This window comes from Aulostomus chinensis, chromosome 14, assembly GCF_037954235.1.
Source record: "Aulostomus chinensis isolate RoL2024-O1b breed Wild chromosome 14, RoL_Achi_v1.0, whole genome shotgun sequence".
NCBI classification, from domain to species: domain Eukaryota; kingdom Metazoa; phylum Chordata; class Actinopteri; order Syngnathiformes; family Aulostomidae; genus Aulostomus; species Aulostomus chinensis.
The window spans coordinates 6,550,752-6,568,916 of record NC_141333.1 but is presented as its reverse complement, the minus strand read 5'-3'; the positions used below and the strand labels follow the sequence as shown (position 1 = coordinate 6,568,916).

General features: G+C 43.1%; 1 protein-coding gene across 2 annotated transcripts in view; it reads right to left on the bottom strand.

The window, feature by feature from the left end:
* The window catches only part of ror1 (receptor tyrosine kinase-like orphan receptor 1), a 129,789-nt gene extending 113,404 nt beyond the window's left edge, over window positions 1-16,385 (bottom strand). For both annotated transcript variants that reach the window (XM_086224648.1, XM_086224649.1), the window contains exon 1: window positions 16,000-16,385. In XM_086224648.1, the coding sequence (XP_086080774.1) occupies window positions 16,000-16,108 (109 nt within the window). In that variant the 5' untranslated portion in view covers window positions 16,109-16,385. The remainder of the gene's footprint in view (window positions 1-15,999) is intronic.
* Window positions 16,386-18,165: the final 1,780 nt, after the last annotated feature.

Genomic DNA, 18,165 nt, shown 5'->3' with positions numbered 1-18,165 from the left:
TGACGCCTCCAGACGTTATCGTCGAGGTTAAAGACGGAACACCGTTGATTCTCCACAAAGTTTGAAACGAACCAAACTTCAGAAACTATGACTTGAACAACAGTAGACCGCTCTGGTTCTGCTGCTCCTACATACTGCGTCTACAGACAAAGACTGGTCACGCTGGCCAAGGTCACTGTTACACTGTAAAACATGGATTTAGCCTCTATATGGCTGTTAGATCTACGGCTGGTGCTGAGTCTGCTGTGTTTGCTTTACATTTCAAACCTTTCATCTTGTTAGTTTTTCCCCTCCCTTTTCTTCCCTCCGTCTGTTTTTGCACTCCTGTGTTTCTAGTTGTGCTGTATAGTTTATGATTTGCTGATAGAGCAGGCAGGCGGAGGGCTCGGAGGCTCGTTTCAAACAAAAGCTGCTTTTCAGCTCTCAAGGCTGATATCTCCCAGCTCAGCTCCCTTCAGATAGCTGGAATACGCCGGGTACGGGTTTGAGGTGAGGGGCTGTGTGGGGGAGGGAGGGGTGGATGTTGCTCCTGGCCTGCCCTTTTCTCAGTGGCTGAGGTGAAAATGACTTTACCATGTGAAGAAGCTGTGGTCGCTCCCGCTATGCATGCAGGGCTGCCACACTGTTCCTGTCTTGTCTTAATTTGAGGTTATAGTGCGTAAGTGCAGACATTTTTACTGACTTAGTCTCTGGAGTTTGTTTCTGGTCAGGGTGTGAGGGATTTTCTGTAGAACCTGGACTGGATGGTTATTATTTATTAAGTGAAAGAGCATAAGGTGCAATTTATATGTGACCTGGACAAGCAAGTGCTTATCTACTATCCAGTGACTTTTAAATTCACCTTAAATTAATCTGAGAGCACATGTGGGTGAGAGTGCGAGACCACCACTGCAGTGTGTTCAAGTCCAATGGCGAGCTGAAAGCGTTCATTCACACTTGACGTTGACAACACTGACTGCAATATTCGTTTTTCAAAATGCAAAATTTGACATGGCAACAAACTCTAGCCAGAGAAAACGCTTGCGTAACACTAACCTTATCTAAAAGCTGAAGCTCATTATGTGTTGGAAAAAAAACCTCTGAGCAAAGTTGCCGCGCCAGCTGCAGCTAACATTAGTGCTACACCTGGAAATGGAAAAATTTGGACTTCTTTTGGAAAACTGAAATTACATTATTGTGGTTAAAAAGAAACACAAGTACCAAGTGCCTGCGCCCATATCGGTTGAAATCTGAGAACGCCCAACCCTCTGTAGCGTGCCTGGACGGCTGCTCCCACCATGTGAAGCACTGCAGGAGAGAGTTAGTTACCGTAAATCCATGACTAGATGTGCAGCTGCCTGGCACAGTGATTGCTCCACATGGTAGTAGAGTTTATTTCAACATGAGGCACTTTTGAGTAGTCTAACCTATAAATACCAATGAATGTAGAACAGAAAAACCTTTGTCCTATGTAAATATGGACGTGAAAATTTTTCACCAACATACTTGCTCCTCCTACATGCCCCCCCCCCCCAAAAAAATTCTGTTTGTAGTTATTTTGGAAAAATGCAACTGCTACCGGTTAGTGAAATCAAAGAGAACATCTATAGGTAGAGAACAATGTGAAAGAGAAAGAAATGTGGGCAACGGAGTGAGTGTGTGAGAGAAAACAAGGAACTACAGCGTCTTTACGCCAGGTGAGTTTTCCCGCAGGCAGCTGGGAGCATTTTTCCCCTCATTTAGCAGTTCGTGAAAAAAACACAGGCTGCCAGATGTGACAGAGGGCACGCACCCTACTCACACTCTGTAAACATACACACACACACACACACCAAACAAGAAAATCTCACACTCCAAGGGAGCTCAATCTATTCCAGTGTGTATGTGTGTGGCACTGATTTACTGCATTCCAGCATAAGTCCGAGTCAGATCTCTATCAGGGGGAACGTCCGTCTCATTAAAATGAATGTCAGATGAAGTAAACGGAGGGTGAAGACATCAAAGGAGCAGAATAAATCTGGATTTAAACTTGCTCCATAACCATTTACATCAGGAATTCAACTCTAAAACCGAACAAGAACTCCAGAATTACACCTTGAACCTCAGAGGGATTAACAGCAGTTTTGTTGCACAACTCTTCTCAATATTTTGTTAAATTTTAGCTGTTCCAGGATATTACCGATCAACACGTCCTGCCTTAAGGAAATGTGACGGCTTCGTTGTGTACCTGCTGACCTACATTCCCCTTTGTCATTCCATACATATCAGCACTGCATAAAACTGCTGCCTGCTAATTGCTTTCACATTACGGAGCAGCGGGGTGAGCTTGGTGGCATTCCAAGACCACCAACACTGGGACCAGGGGCGTGCAGGTTTGAATACCACCAATCACACTCTATCTGCTTTAATGTGCAAGTGCAGACTGCGAGCACACATGCTGGCTGCTAGGAGAAAAAGACATGTATCATGGATTAATTTCCAAGAGTTTTCCAGCGTTACTGCTGTTGAGACCAATAACCTCAATGAACGTTAAGAATTAGTGTCACATATGTTAGTAAGATGGCTTCCCTGCACAGTCATCGCTGAGTGATGTCATTGAATTCATATCACTTCCTTAATTTGTTTACAGCTGCATTTTCAGACGTAGGTACACTGCGTAATTGAAGATGGAGGACAGCAGGTGAGAAAATGAATCTTCTTCTTTCTCCTGAATGAGATTTTTTTCCACAGTGGGGCTTAAGTTAATATTCATCTTTAAACTGGACTTAACAGATCTGGTTCTTGTGCTGCAACATAGTCCGATTCGTTTATGTCTATTGTCTGATGCCACTTCTTCATATCGCAGACTTGAGTATCTGTCAATACTGATACAAATCCAATCATCATCTTTCCATCTGTAAGACAACAAAGCGGTTAACAGTGCCATAAGCTGTATTGTTGCGCGATGCTCCTAATGGGAAACAAATACACAATATTTCTATTTACGAACAGAAAAAAGAAATAAATGCAACATGACTCGGTTGTGCAACACACACAATCTTTACTTGAGCATTTATGTGGGTGTTTGTGCCCACAGGTCATTTTGGCCAACGTCCAGCCGATACCAAGGACTGTCAGATCTGTAGCTCTGACACAAACAAGCCTTTCTGCACTCTTTGGCTTCAATCGTCTGTTCAACTCTATGCGTTTTCATATTCTCATTTTTCATCCTAGACATCCACAGCGATGCACACGATAGCATCACGCTTCTGTACATTGACAATGCATTTCCTTTCTCTGGACTCTAGTTCCCTCAGGGGTGGACTAAAACTACTACTACTACTCGTAAAAGTAGATAAAAGTCATCATGAACTCATTAGAAAAATCGACCGCCACAATCAAAGCTTGACGGGGGGCGGGGGGGGGGGGGGGTGTTGGAAAAAGACAGGCAGCAGGCAACAACAGCAATACTGTTGCTGTGGCAGCATCAATTACAGCAGCTTTTTTTTAACCACCAAACTGTGTGTTGATGTTGAATATTGGGAGTACAGTGAACAGACAAAGGAGCGTGTCTTCTGCTGCTGAGCGTCACCATGAGATGTCCAGCTGGATGGAGTCTAATCAGGTTTAAATGAGAGTTAATGGGCTGTCTAACAACGCCTAGGGTGCAAAGCAACGGTAGTATGGGGGCAATAAATCACTGCTGCTGGGTCCAGCACACTCAGACAGCTTTAGAAGGACCTGGAATAACTGGAGTACACATTTTCGGGGAATGGGGATGATTCAGATATAAAGAGTGAGAAAGTAAATGTGGAGAAAGGTCAGCCAAACTCTCACTGTGCTAAATTTTACCACAAATCGCCGCCGTGACCTGATACAAGTCCAAAACATTGAGTACCAGACCAGCAGGGGAATCAACTCCACTTTTGTTTGGACGCTCACACCAAACAGTCATGAATCACAGTCAGAGCAATCTGTCTCAGTCTAACTATCAGCTGCAGCCCGGTTTGAATCGGCCTGTCGACCGAGCATATCAGGAATTATACGCTAGAATGCCCTTTGCTGGGATTCTTTTTTTCCACTATTTTTCCAACGTGACTAAACCCGGACCCTTCCGCTGCATGTATATACAAGAACAGGCCCCGGCCTTGTTGAAAAACATCATTACACAATGCGTGCAACAGTATAAACAGTTGTTCATCTCAAGAACAGCTCCATAAATATGCTCCGTGAGTGCAGCGGACTGTGGCTACAGGTCTGGGAGGATGCTGAACCCGGGCCACCTCGCCTTCTCCCCACTTATACTTGTAATAACACGACAGGTTTTATGTTCTTTTAAAGACTTCAATCTGTTTTCTTATGAAAATATTGCACCCCGGCGTGCATTGCCAGTTTATTTTTCTATTCTGAAAATGTTGCTATTTTGCCAGCTCAAGCGCTGACATAGCAGGAGTTTGGTATTTTATGAATATTTCTCACATCATATTTCAGCATCAAGGGGCTTAACACTCTATATAATCAGGGGCTCTTAAATCCATGTTGCTACAGTGGTTGGATGAAAGAGTAAGAGAGACAAAGGGGTCAGAGGCAATGAGCTCTTGTGGGTGAAGCTTAGCACTGCTAAGGCAACCACGCAGAGGTTAAGCAAACAGGCAGTGGGATCACGCGGGTCTAAGCCTCTTATAAAGGCCCCTCTGAGGAGAAGATCATTGACTTCTGATAGAGGGATGAAGGTCAGGAGTTGTCGCAGATAAAGGAGCCACCGGAGTCTCTGTCTTCACCGCCGCAGTTCACTCTCTCCAATTCTCCATTGCTCTGAGTGATTCAAACGTCTCTGTTTTGATTGATGTCACTGATCCCCAGCTGGTCTAAACCTGCTGTCATTCAACAGCACCTCTAGAAAAATATTTCTTTGTCTCAATGTCGCTCTTAGCCCTCTCAATTTTTCTTTCAGCTGAGCCGGGCCCATCCCAGTCCTCAGCCACATCTATCTTTTCATCCCCTTGGAAAAAAAAAAATAACAGCAGACTCTCTCTCTCTGTCTCTCTCTGTGTCTCTCTCTCTGGGAACCTCTTCCTCTTTCCCTCCCCTGGTCCCCCTCTCCTGCTGGGAGTTGAAGGGCAATGCAGTTTCATTTCCTGCCCTGTTGAAATCAATGCTTTCTGGAGGGGAGGGGGGGTAGAGAGAAAGACAGAGAAAGATATATAGAGAGGCAGGAAAACAAGAGTGAGGTGTGAGAGGACTGTTGGCATGTGGGACACAACCGCACCAGTAAGTAAACTTAAACTCAAGTCAGTGCCAAGTCAGTGTCAGCTTTAATAAACATAGACCGGGAAATTAAATAACTGTTCAAAGTGGATATATGAAAAACCAGGGAGGCTGATTTAACTCAATTTTCCCCTCAGCACCCCCACCCCCACCCCATCTTTTTTTTCAGAAAGGGAGGGATTCTTCAGAATGCAGTGGCATTTGGTTATCCCACAGGATAAATGTATGAATTCCTGGTCTGGAGCGTCCGGGATTCTTTTCTGCTCGCCGCAGGTTAAACACAGTTCCGCTACACGCTGAATGTGAAGGACACAGAAGTGGATAAGATAGAGAAGTTTATCTCTGTCGACTATTCTATAGCCTTCCCCTCACCATTCATGAAGATAACACCGCAAAAGCAAACAGCCGCTTTGACATTAAACACAGGACACCCTCTGCTTTACAGATCTGCACCGTCAGTAGCACCTAAGTACGATCTGGCTAGTTAGGTGATGAGCGCAGAGGCCCGTAACTCTGCTCTGAAGTGGTATGGTGCAGTCATCAAGTCAGAATGGATTTAAGCGGCTACCAATGATAGCAGCTGTCCTGCGAGACTGAGGAAGCCTCTGAAGGTCCGCCAGAACTCTGGCTGTTAACCATGATAGAATCAGCAGACTCCACACCACAGTTTACAGAACAGAGACCAAGACGTGGGGGACCTTTCACAGGTTACTAGAGGATATGGAGAAATGCAGATGGAAGAAGTAGGTTTGGGTACATCAAAATTCAGGGTCAGGATGGTTTTTCTGTTAATTCTGCTTAAATTAATGGTCTGCCTTCTCTTCCTCCATTCAAAGCATTTGTGAATTGACCCTGATGAAGACCTGTGTGGCCTGCAGAGTGCTGGTCGATCTGAACTCATTTTGCCATGTAAAAAAAAGGCATTTGAATTTTTTTCACGGAGATTTGCATTTTTTTTTTTGTGGGTTTTTCTTCTTGATTGATCACAGTTCTACACATCCAGTGTGCCTCTCCTCGGACAAATGTCAGTTAGTCATAAAAGAACTGTTTATACAGGGATTCAAGCCTGGGGGCTGTTAAAAACTCGGTTCTGATACAAATCAGTTGATAAGTGTCAGTATGCTGTGTTTCCTCCTTGATGCAGTTTGTTTTAACACAAAAAAACACAAGTAAACCAAAATATATCCCTGCGAACCACATAAAGTGATGGTGATTCACCCATGAGCTGCTTTACAACAGCCAACAAACCCCACCGGACAAGGAGAAGGTGAGGATGTTCAGTTTGGTGGTCAGATTTGTCCAGGGGGAGTGTCCCACGGTCAAACCAGGCGTATTTCTTCTGGTGCTTTTTTTGTGTGTATATAATGTACTTTTTAATATGCTAGACAAAGTCTTACAGATGGGATGCAAATATGAAGTTCGACCGAAAACAGGATCTAACAGGCAGGGTACACCGGTTGTTGGGGCGGCTCCAGGTCAGTTCACCATCAACCAACTGCACCAGAGTTCCCTGGACGCGCGCCAGGACCACCTCTGCGACAAGTTCGCACTTGAGGTGCGCTGAACGGCTGTTTACACCTGCTCCGACGAACCACACCGAGGTGGAAAAGGAGGTGTGAAAGCGTCTTCATCCTTTCACCAAACAGAACACTGATTCCATGAGCGCTGTGGTTGTTTTTTTTTTTTTTTAAGTGGTTGATTTCAACTGCTGCTGAAAATGGTTCTGAACAGCAATTGAGCCGCTGACAGGTTTGCAAAGATGGCGCGTTGCCCCATTTGGTTCCCTCAGCTTGCTGGTTTCACGCGTTTCAAAGCATAAATAAAACAAAGTCAAGACAGAAGCCATTTTTATGTCTTTTCTCATTTAAATTTGAGCAAATCTAGTTTGCATTATACCACTGCGATGTATTCGTACTCTCAGCTTTGACAGCCAGACTAACTTGATCAGCTCCTGCTGGCGGGCCAACACTTGACCACCTCTGGTGCCACACAGCAGCGAGGACTTCCCGCTCCTGCTCAATCATGCAGACGACTAACCGACAGTGTTTTGCTGTATGTGAACGTCTCTAACAATACTTCAGAATTACAGCCAGTGGGACTCCAGAGTCCTTAGTCAGTGTGGTCAACACAGAATTAGAATGGATAGAAAGGGAATTTCCACAAAGTCAAACTTCATATGGACTTTTTGTGCCATTTTCTATTCCTGCACAGTTTCAGTAATGGCGCGAGTAAATTAGAGCAACACTGGTTTGTTCTGTCAGCAGGATTAAAGTGGGCACTTGTATGACTAACGGGAGCCACCAGCTCAAGTCGGCCTTGTCGAGTCTTTTATGTGTGAATGAAGTGGCTGGGTAAACACTAGCTGCTGCTTAATAGGGGGTTTGCTTAGAGAACAATGTGACAAAGCTTCTGCTTAAACAAACAACAAAAGATCGTGTCTGCACTCGTGAGACTAAACGTACTTGTTAGGTGTCCACATAAGTTATTGAATTTTGACAAATGTTCCAAAAAAGGTAGAGTATTTTTCAAATGATGACATAGGACTGTTTTTTTTTTAAATAGCAATGTGATTGATGATTATACTTCAGTACTGCAATTACAGTCCCGTGTTTGATTTTTGTTTTTAAAAGGCAAACTTACCCTGATTTAATTAAGAATTCAGGGAAAAGAAAAATACTAACATGAGCCTTTTTCTTAAGGGTAGACAAACGCACGCAATGAAAGAAAAATATGAATTTATAGTTGGAGAGTATCGCAAAGAAAAGTCAGGGCCAGAACAGCCACTGGTGGCATTTTCACATAAAACCCATGTAATGACAAACACATTATTTCAACACACACACACACACACACACACACACACACACACACACAGTCATAAGATCAGCATGCCAAACATCTCTCAACATTTCAATGGACCAGAAACAAACCTATCACACAACATACAGTGAGTATCTATGACAAACAAACTCCTGTGATGCGAGAAGGACACAGAGAAAGTGGGACAGCTTGAACTTTTTAAAGTGAGTCAAACCATTCAGGATGTGCTGCAACACACACACACACACACACACACACACACACACACACACACACACACACACACCATCATTTTTGATGCAACGAGATCTATACACATACATGAATGCTACCAGATTCTTGAATTTACAAAAGCATAATTATAATCTCAAAAAATATCTTGACTCTTTATCCTTTTCTGAAAACAAAGGAATTAAAAAAGGCTTAAAAATCTCTTGTTGTCATGACTTGAACAGATCCCTGGATCTATCTGGTGCTGGGCTTGTTCACCCAGCAGCTTAGAACTAAATCCCATTTAGAGAAACTAATCTTCAAAAGACAAAATTCCTAAACTTCAGAATACCACGAGATTATGGCTTCTATAGCTACTGATTGCAATTACAAAGCAATAAAGGACCAAACACACACACACACACACACACACACACACACACACACACACACACACACTAATACTTAAGCACAGTGATACCACAGAGAATTGTGCAACCTGCATCGTTTGTATTTGTATTTGTATTTGTTGACTTGCCAAGAATCACTTTGGAGAAAGAAAGCCGACGTGCTGATGTTCTACTGGTAAGCGCAGAGTGATTGGTTTCTACAAACGTCTCAGTGGAGCTGATGGTTCAATGATTTCACAGAATAACTTGAGGAAGAACCCAAACAAATAGTAAGGCTGATCCTGAGAAAGACACAACCGGACAAACGCGGCTGCCACAATGCTTACTTAATAAACACAAAATTGAGTAGTAAGTGTTTCTACATCACAATAAATATTTTGAAATTAAAAAGAAGAAACGCTGAACTAGCAATAAATGATTGTATGCCTCTGCAATGTGTGCGTTGCGATTATTATTTACTGTAACTTACTGTTAAATCACAGTATGACCTCTTGCAGGGAGGCACAGTACGAGGCTTCTTGTACCTCGGGATATAATTCTAGATTAAAAATGGGGCACTGAGAGATGTCCTGGCTACACATTGTATTCTGCAGACTTAAGAAAACATACAGGTTCACAGAAAAATCACATCATTCTTATTAGAACGGGGGTTTTTCATAAAATTGAATTAATGATGTAAAAATTAACATTGCCATTAATATTGCAAATCATCAACACAGTCTGTGCCTGCCACAAAATAAACCATGTGTAGTGGATGTGTGTGCAAAATGACATATTTCCTGTTTGTATTCCACGGATGTCAGAATCACTAGACTGTGGCAGACATCAAGGGACCTTCACCACTAGAATCTTTTCACTTTCTCTTATGGTCCAAGTGGACGTTTGTACCAAACTTGAAGAAATTCTCCTGGTGTGTTCCTGAGATGGTGTGTGAAGGACAACGTGACGGGCAACCCAGGAACAGAACAGCTGCAACTCACTACTGCACGGCGCAGAAGCACAAAAACCATTACCAATGTAAACCATTCTATAAGTTAATATCATCATGTCTCCACTGGGTCCCTGATGGCAGCAGGGTCTGATGCAGAGCCCCCCCACGCTCAGTCACTGTTGAGTAAACACTCCGAGTGTAGCCAAGAGCTGCATGACAGTCAGCCAGACAAGTGGAGGAGCAACTCCATGCCCAAACAACTGGTGTGTGTGTGTGTGTGTGTGTGTGTGTGTGTGTGTGAGAAATAGAGAAGAAGTGTGTCATACAGCCAAGAAAGAACACACAAAAAAGGGAAAAGAAAAGCAGAAAGCGTGCGCCAGCATCTGCTTCATGCCCGTCAGATAAGGCAAGTGCCAGAGAGTTGTGAAGTCATGCTGATGGTGACGGGGTCAACGAGGGGTCAAGTCTCCAGAGACCCTCCAGCAGGAAAAACTGGAAGTGAAAACATTATTCTAAAGACAAATACAAGATTATTTTTATCCCCAAACCACGTTTTTAATATTTCGAGAGCACACAGTCTTGAGGTACGCGCAGGTTGTCTAAGAACTATTGGTGGGTGGAGCGAGATGTGTGTCCAGTGGAAGCGTGGGCTTACGGCAACGCAACAGGATTTAGAAAGATTTACTCTGACACATTTAGCAGGATTTAGAAGTCATGTTTCATCCTGTCGCCTATTAAATGAAATGTAGCGTGATCCCCGCGTCTTAAAAAGTTGATAATACGGCAGTGAGGAGCGGTCCCGGCGAAATTCAGAGCTCTGTAAAGACCGTGCTATTCCATACAATCCTCGACATGGAGCCGTGCCAAGCACATATGGGAAACTGATATGCAATATGTGTGGTTTATTCCATTAGACTCATTAAAATGTCACTTTGTCATCAGCACACTCTTACACTTACAGTTGGCCTTACAACTGCAGCAAAGAACTCATTGTATTGTGTGTATAAAGTACAGCGCAGTACAGTTTTTTATGTGGCAGCAGTAATTTGTCTTCCAGACAGCAGTCAAAAGAAATCAACAGAGAAAGTATTGAATAGCTGGTGCAGAAGGCCATTTAATCTGGATGCATGGAGAACAGGCTGATAGTTGGAAAAGGAGCAAAATTGGTATTATTGTACCAAACAACTCAAATAAATGCTATTATAGTGCAGCTACAGTCTGTTAAAATCATCGGAGCCTCTCTAAAACCTGAAGCAGGGTTTTTTGTTCCTCTTCTTAATCCAGTGGCACATTTCCCTGAAGCATGTCGAGGTTTTTTTTTCTCTCTGACTAACAGACTGACCTCCTGTGCAGACAGTAAATTGCAGGAAAAGGTTTTCACGCTTGGCTACAGTTTGTAGTGGTAGAAACTTTATCAAACGTCTCCAACCAGGATCTGAGCAAACTGTGTTTAGCCCTTGATTAAACACTCGCTACTCCAAGGAACTCTGACCACTGAAAAATAAACCTGCTCCACAAAGGCCGATCCGAGGAGAAAAAAAAGGGCATTTTTCTGCCAATATTAAATAAATGCAGGATATTTGCACTTCTTACTATTCACAGTGAATGCTTGCCTGATTTGGATATCGCAAATCCTCGATCTGGCTCTCCCTGTGAAATCCCTCTGTTAACCCAGCGCTGACGACATATTATCAGGACACTCCAAGAAGCAACTTGATGGAAAACAAGCGTAACAAACATTTACGAGAAGCAGACGTCATCAGGAAACTTCAGAACCACAGTTATCGATACGGTGAGGCTCGCTCAACAGTACAGCTCCTGTTGACGGCCTTGAACAAGCGGCACTGTTCAAGATCTTCCTAACTTTGGTTCTGTCTATGCAAATAGCTCATATTCTCATCAGTTGTGGACTGAACCATTGCATCAACGGAGGGTGTTGAACAATGCACACTGAAGCAAAGCTGCGTCTGCACCGACGTCAAAGACATGGGCTGTAATGATGGAAAAAAAAAAAAACTGTAAAATTTAGATCAGACCTGAATATCAAACACAAGATTCATTCATTACGCTGGCTCACACACGGGTGACGTGATGCTACCGGATGGGTCCTGGACGACAGATGAGAGGGAGGAGTAAGAGGAGAAGGGGCGGGTGAGATATCATCATGATTGTCACGATTAACAAAGCATCGACTGATTTTTGCCGCAAACCTGATGTGGAGTTGTGGAATGAATCAAAGCGACCTCAGTTAAACCTGATGTAAAAAAAAAAAAAAAAAAACATCATCTTTTAACTATTGCCCCAAATTTGAACGCATTTGTCCTTGGCTCGTGCTTCACTCCTCCACCAAGTTTAGCAAAGCATCCACCTCATACGTAATCCTGCACGCAATCAGCACCTCCTTGGTCGAACTAGTAATTTGCACACAATATTCTCCAAACAGTTGTTTCTAATGGCAACACTGAAGCACGCTGAGCAAACACATGTGCTCTGAAATACGTAACTGGCTGCACATGAAGTGATTTAAACGTTTTTAAATCAGCAACATTAAACAGAGTGTACCATCGACGGTGATGTGCCGATTCAATTAAAGTCTTAATTTCCCATTTCGCATGCTGAAAACGGGGTCCCCAAAAAAAAAACAAAAAAAAAAAGACTTCACCCTTTCTTTCCACGAAAATAAAAGACCATACATCTGTTTCACACATACAGTTCCTGCCGCATTCTTCTACGTCTGCCAAGAGCTTTTAGAGATGCACACCACTTGACGCCTGAGTCAGTGTAGCGTGTTCTGGGCCGAGTGGGAGTTTTAAACACAGCAGAGTCATCTATCTGACAGAGATGTACCATTCAGACCAAAGCGGAGCCCAACTGGTCCCACAGCATCTGGATAAAATATTCCGCTGAATAGAGTCACAACAGGACAACTTCATGTAATATGGCAGCGATAAAAAGCAAGAAATTGCATGAGGGAACGGGAGATTTTTGTAAATTTAAAAAGAACAACAACGCTACTGTGGAGTCAGACTCCTCTTGTGCTTCTGTTTAACTTGCACCCTTAATGTCTCTAAAAACGCCACCTGATATAAAGCAGCACAGACAGGCCTCTCGGTAGCAGACTACAGCACCGAGGGTCTTTTCTTGTCTCAAGGGTGAAGTGCCTTTAGTGTCAACAGTGTGTCCTGTTGAAAACTGTAGCGTGGCGTTCCACCCGACGTGATTTATGGCCTTCCTGAGCGTTATTAAAAACTAAATGTAATTCTAAACAGATTTCATATGGAGGCTGAGTTCTGTTCAGGAGCTTTTACGTTCAGAGATGAGCGTCCAACAACAGTAATGTTGTTGGTTTATTTTCATACAAATCTCACAAGAGTCTGATAGAAGGAATGACAGCGAGCAGCTGTGGTTGACTTCTGCATAATTCACTGAAGATCTGATTTAATCATGATAATGACTACGATTAAGACCAGCGCTGCGTCCCAGCATCCAAAACAAAGACAAAAAGATGAAGACATGACAATTCAGAGTTCTCTGTTTGTGTATTCAGATTTTCAAAAATGCATTGTTCTGCAACGCTTCAGAGAATAAAATCCCACAATCTTTTCGAGATGATTTCATCCTTGTTTAAATTAGCATCTGTGCGGCTGCTAGCGCTTACAAGAGTGCATGTAAACAGAGGTTTCTAAGTAATCACAGGAACACAGCGTATATAAACCCATTATCCAATTTCCTGCCCTGATGTGTTGTCGCATTAGAAGTATATTTCCGGACATGTAAACAGTGAAAACGTTGGTGCACTTCCATGTTAGTCAGAATCACTTCTGAGGACGACGTGTCTTCTGCAACCAGGAGTTGGTGTCAGCTCTGCTGCCAGTCGCAACCAGGATTCACGGAGCTCTGCTGCTGCTTTTTACTCAACAAAATTATGTCCGTACCACTGCAAACCAATTCAAGACTTGTGACGAGAAAAAAAAAAAAAAAAAAACGCGGCTGAAGCTGAGGGTGCAGCATGTTTGATTTGCTACCTGAAGATTTAGAATTTTTGGAATTGAATGATAATAGCTTCAAAACTCTATGACGATATTTGAGAGTTATTTTTTTAAAGAGGTGAAGAAAAAGTAAAGTACCATAAAATGTGATCTTTAAGGCCACAGTTCCCATCAGCATGCAACCTTGACAGTCATGCAAAGAAGTCATCAAACAGTAAGCAATACCAATTAAAACAGCAGGGGAAAAAAATTGTTTCACAAATTAAAAATCCAGTCCAAAAAAGGAAAAATAACACTTAAAAATTTAAACCCGCAATGAACAAATGGAACTGTTGAAGCTTTTTGTTGATATATCCTCCACAATATGATACAACTCTAGTTTGGACTTGGTTATTTCTTCTTACAAGTAAAATTACGAGGTAAAGTACGGAAAAGTGCAGTTGAGTACTAACGCTGAGTTCCAGGGACCATAACTGTACCCAGCCATACTTTAAAGGGATTGTTGACTAACTGGAACCTTTTTTTGATTTTTGACCACAAAAAAAAAAGCGAGACACTACTAGTTCAGTTTAAGTGTCGCGTAAGAGACGTTTAGTCACTTCAATTGTATTTCATGAACCAATCAATCCCATTTTCATGTTCTAGTAAATCACTTCAGGCCTCAGTCGCTGAAGTTAGGCAAGTCTTTGGCTCAGACAAACATAAACTACATCAAACGGCTGCATAAATCGTGCTCGTGTTCACATTTTGTGTTTGTTCAACTCTTGTTGAGCCTACAAATGGAAACACAAGTCCAAATAATTTGAACGCCCCCATGCTTTTTATTCCGGGAACTGCAGGCCTTTTGAGATAGGGACAATCCAGCAACTCCTGAAGCTCCCTTGATGATCCGTTAGCCAGACGACAGCGGAGCCGCACAGCCGCGCCTTTCAGTTTCCTCCTTGTCATGTTTGCCCAGTTGCTTTCACAATACAAGCATATTAAGAGGCACCGCTCACTGAGAACTGCACTTTTCTCTTCACATTCGATTACAGTTGAACTACGCTGTTGTTCTTCCCTGACCGTTCCCATTACAGTGAGCCAGGACAGAGACAAGACTCTCAGTGTTACAGTGCACATCCCCGAGGTGAACAGCAGGTCAAGTTTGGAGATGCGAAAGAGCAACAGAGCATCTTGTGCAATGTCCAGTATCAGGATCATCCTTCACAGCAGCTGCAGAGCATCTCCAACATTCTCAGAAATCAAACCTTGTGTGTTGGTCTTTAGTTCCCAGCAGTGTGTGTGTGTGTGTGTGTAAGGGGGGGGGGGGGGCAGACAGAACCAGATCTGCTTCGTGAGTACAAGTCTTAACATATGAAAGATAATTTGCAGGACAGATTTTGCTTATCTGACACAGGAGAAGATGCGTGTTTAGATAGTCTTCCCTCAGACTTGAGCGAGTTCAGGGAAGTCATTGTAATAGATGAATAAGCATAAAGAGAGGGGGGAGAGGGGGAGAAAGAAAGAGAGAGAGAGAAATGGAATGGAACAAAGAGCAACGCTCACAGAGAACACGTGAGTGGACCTGCCTGATAAATAATGTATAAAAAGCATTAGAGGAGGACAGTGGTAATCCAAACAAACCCTGAAAAACCCTCCGAAGTCATTTCTCACCGCCCAGCTGGGAGAGGACCAGTAGTTTAGAGGAACTATACACCCAAAAGACTCAGGACGAAAACCAAAAAAGCTTCATATTCAATTCAAACTGAATGAAAATACGAATACAACAAATCAGTCATTTGCACAAACGTGGAAATGAACTAAATCAACATGTATCTTAAATTCCTTCAAGCTGAGGGTTTGTTGCTACAGGCCTGCTCCGTTTTCTCACGAGTTTCTCATTGCATCCTTATCTAATTTCCTCAAACAAGTCCAAACGTCACCCACAAGTTAAATTCAACTTCTGTTTGTTTGCCTTGTAAATGAGACTTTATGTGTCCCTTATCTTTAAATTGGTCCTAAATCACTGAGGGGGGAGGTCAAGGGGCACAATAGCAATCCAGCTGACTGGTTAAGAGGTTCACATTGTCTGTGGATGGAGTCAAGTCTCTCCCCGAGTGAATGACAATAGCGGGATAATCTAAATAGTCATTTACATAAGAGGGGAGGCTGAATGGAGGCATGCTGCCTCGCTGTATACACAACCAAGCCTGGAGAAATGGGTTTATCTCAGGGGTGAAACAACTTAATTGCACCGTGATGATGGATGTGTTAAAATATCTTTACGCTGTGCTGAAATTACTCTATCGTCATCTATTTTTTTGGTTTTGTTTGACAGAGTATTCACGAATGAGAAACGTGGAAAGACAGCAGAGGCATCGGGAGAAACGCGTGGATGATATCCCGAGGGAGAGAGGAAGTTTGTGGGACTCACCAGACGCGCTCAGCTCCGGCACACTCTGGAGAAGCAGGACGGCCCAGAGAGCGCAGGCTGCTGGGCATCTCCACAGACGCTGGCTCGCTGCTGCCCGACTTGGATACATTCCTCCGGCTGTGTGTTAAACCTTCGCCCGCTTTAACATCCACCACAATCTAAATTTAATTTCAAAACTCTCCAAAAAGTGACCGAAAAAAAGAACAGTTCTATGCGCAGTTTTCCGCTTTTTATTAGGAACCGCACCAAAATCTCTTGATAAACGGAGGAAGGTCTGAAAGAAAGGTGCTTCAGTCTGTCCTGGTTTCTGTGTCTTCGCTCCTTGTGAGAGACCAGCTCACTTTCCACCTCTCTCTCTGACTCCAAACTGAGCGCAATCCTTCCTACAAACCTCACTGGAAGTTCTGCAGCCGCAGGAACCACATGGCTCTCGAAAGCCACGTGTCGCCACCGTGTGGTGGTCACGGGAACTGCAACTCTCATTGAAGGTATTCTCTTCTGAGGTTTTCAAGGTTTTTATCTTTAATATATATTGATTTGATTATTCAGTTGATGTGCAAATCTGCCTTTAAGGTACCAGGGGGTTTATTTCAGTGCAACTTTTCACAGCAGAAGCTAAGAACATGTTTGTTTGTTGTTATTTTTGTTTTTCTTTCCAAAATTAACTCAAAAGTAATAAATAAAAACATTTTAAAAAGACGTAAATGTGATGAAATGTGGGAACACCTTCATTAGATCTTCAGTTGAATCTAACAGCTGTTCAACATGAGGTTCTTTCATATTACTTTCACCACACCTCCCCTAGAACTGCATGGATATGTACAACATGTGCAAAGATGAATGAAGGAAAGGACGTTGTCTTGACATGTAAACCACAGCTACACACACATTCTGTGTTACAGAGCAGTACTATCAAGCCGCCTCTGCACATTGTTTCGTTTTAACCAACTCACGTCTGGATTTTGTCACATATTTTGTCTCTGCATGCACGTCTGCACACACAGGAGACTTTAAAAGACTGAAACTGACAGGAAAAGGAGGTAGCAGTTTAGCGTCTGTGGTCATTGTGGCTTACATCAGACAGGACTAATCACAATCTTCTCTTAATTACCATTAAACAGTTAGAGTAGAGAAATGGCAAATATGAATAATGCTTCAGATGGAACTGTTTCTGACTGGAAGCCTTGCACTGCCTCTGACTCACCACCTGGCCGCTCACCTTTAATATCGCTGCCCCTCATCAGGCCAGAGGGCCCAGAACCGAGTCTGCCTTCTGAAGTTATTTCATGTACTGTAATAATTGACTGATACTGGATTTTTTTTTGGAGGCTGGAAGAGAAATTAGGGAAGGAAAAAATCTATAAAATCAATCAATCAATCAATCAATCAATCTTTATTTATATAGTGCCAAATTACTGCAAAAGTCTTTGCAAGGCACTTTACACAAAGAGCAGGTCTAGAGCCTCACTCTTTAATTCAAATGAAAGAGACCCAACATTCCCAGATGAGTAGGCACTCGGCAACGGTGGCAAGAAAAAAACTCCCTTTTAACGGGAAGAAACCTCAGGCAGAACCAGGCTCGGAGTGGGCGGTCATCTGCCTCGACCGGTTGGGGTTAAGAGGGAGAAGGAGTGAGATGGGGCTGGGGGTGGAGAGGAGCGAGAGAGGTGGGGGTGGGATGGGGCGTAGGGGGATAAAGGGAGAGAGAGAGAGAGGGGGGGAGGGGTGGAGAGGAGAGAGAAACACAGTGCCAGGGTGAGCTAGTGGTTGGTCCAGGACAGGGAGCGATCAACCCAACAAATTTATCTGCCAATATTCCCTTTTCCGAATTTTCCTCAAGTGAAGTTGTCGGAAAATATGACAATGGTGCGTAATGGCGAGTCGAACGTTTTACAGTTAAATTTACAGTCTGAAATTAAGTCAGTGCACTGAAATAATAAACCTGACTGGGAATATAATAATGTGAACTGCCTGAAGCATCTTTTCTGAATCACATTCTATAAAAAAAATTCAAATAAATTCAGACTACATGTATTCAAGTGTCACTGTATCTACAACTGGCCAACATTGACTCATATCAGACAAGCTGTAGAATTGTATGTCCAACCTGGGTTTTGGGGGCAATAAAAGCTCGACATTTTCAAGTTTTGTTCAATTGAATTCCAT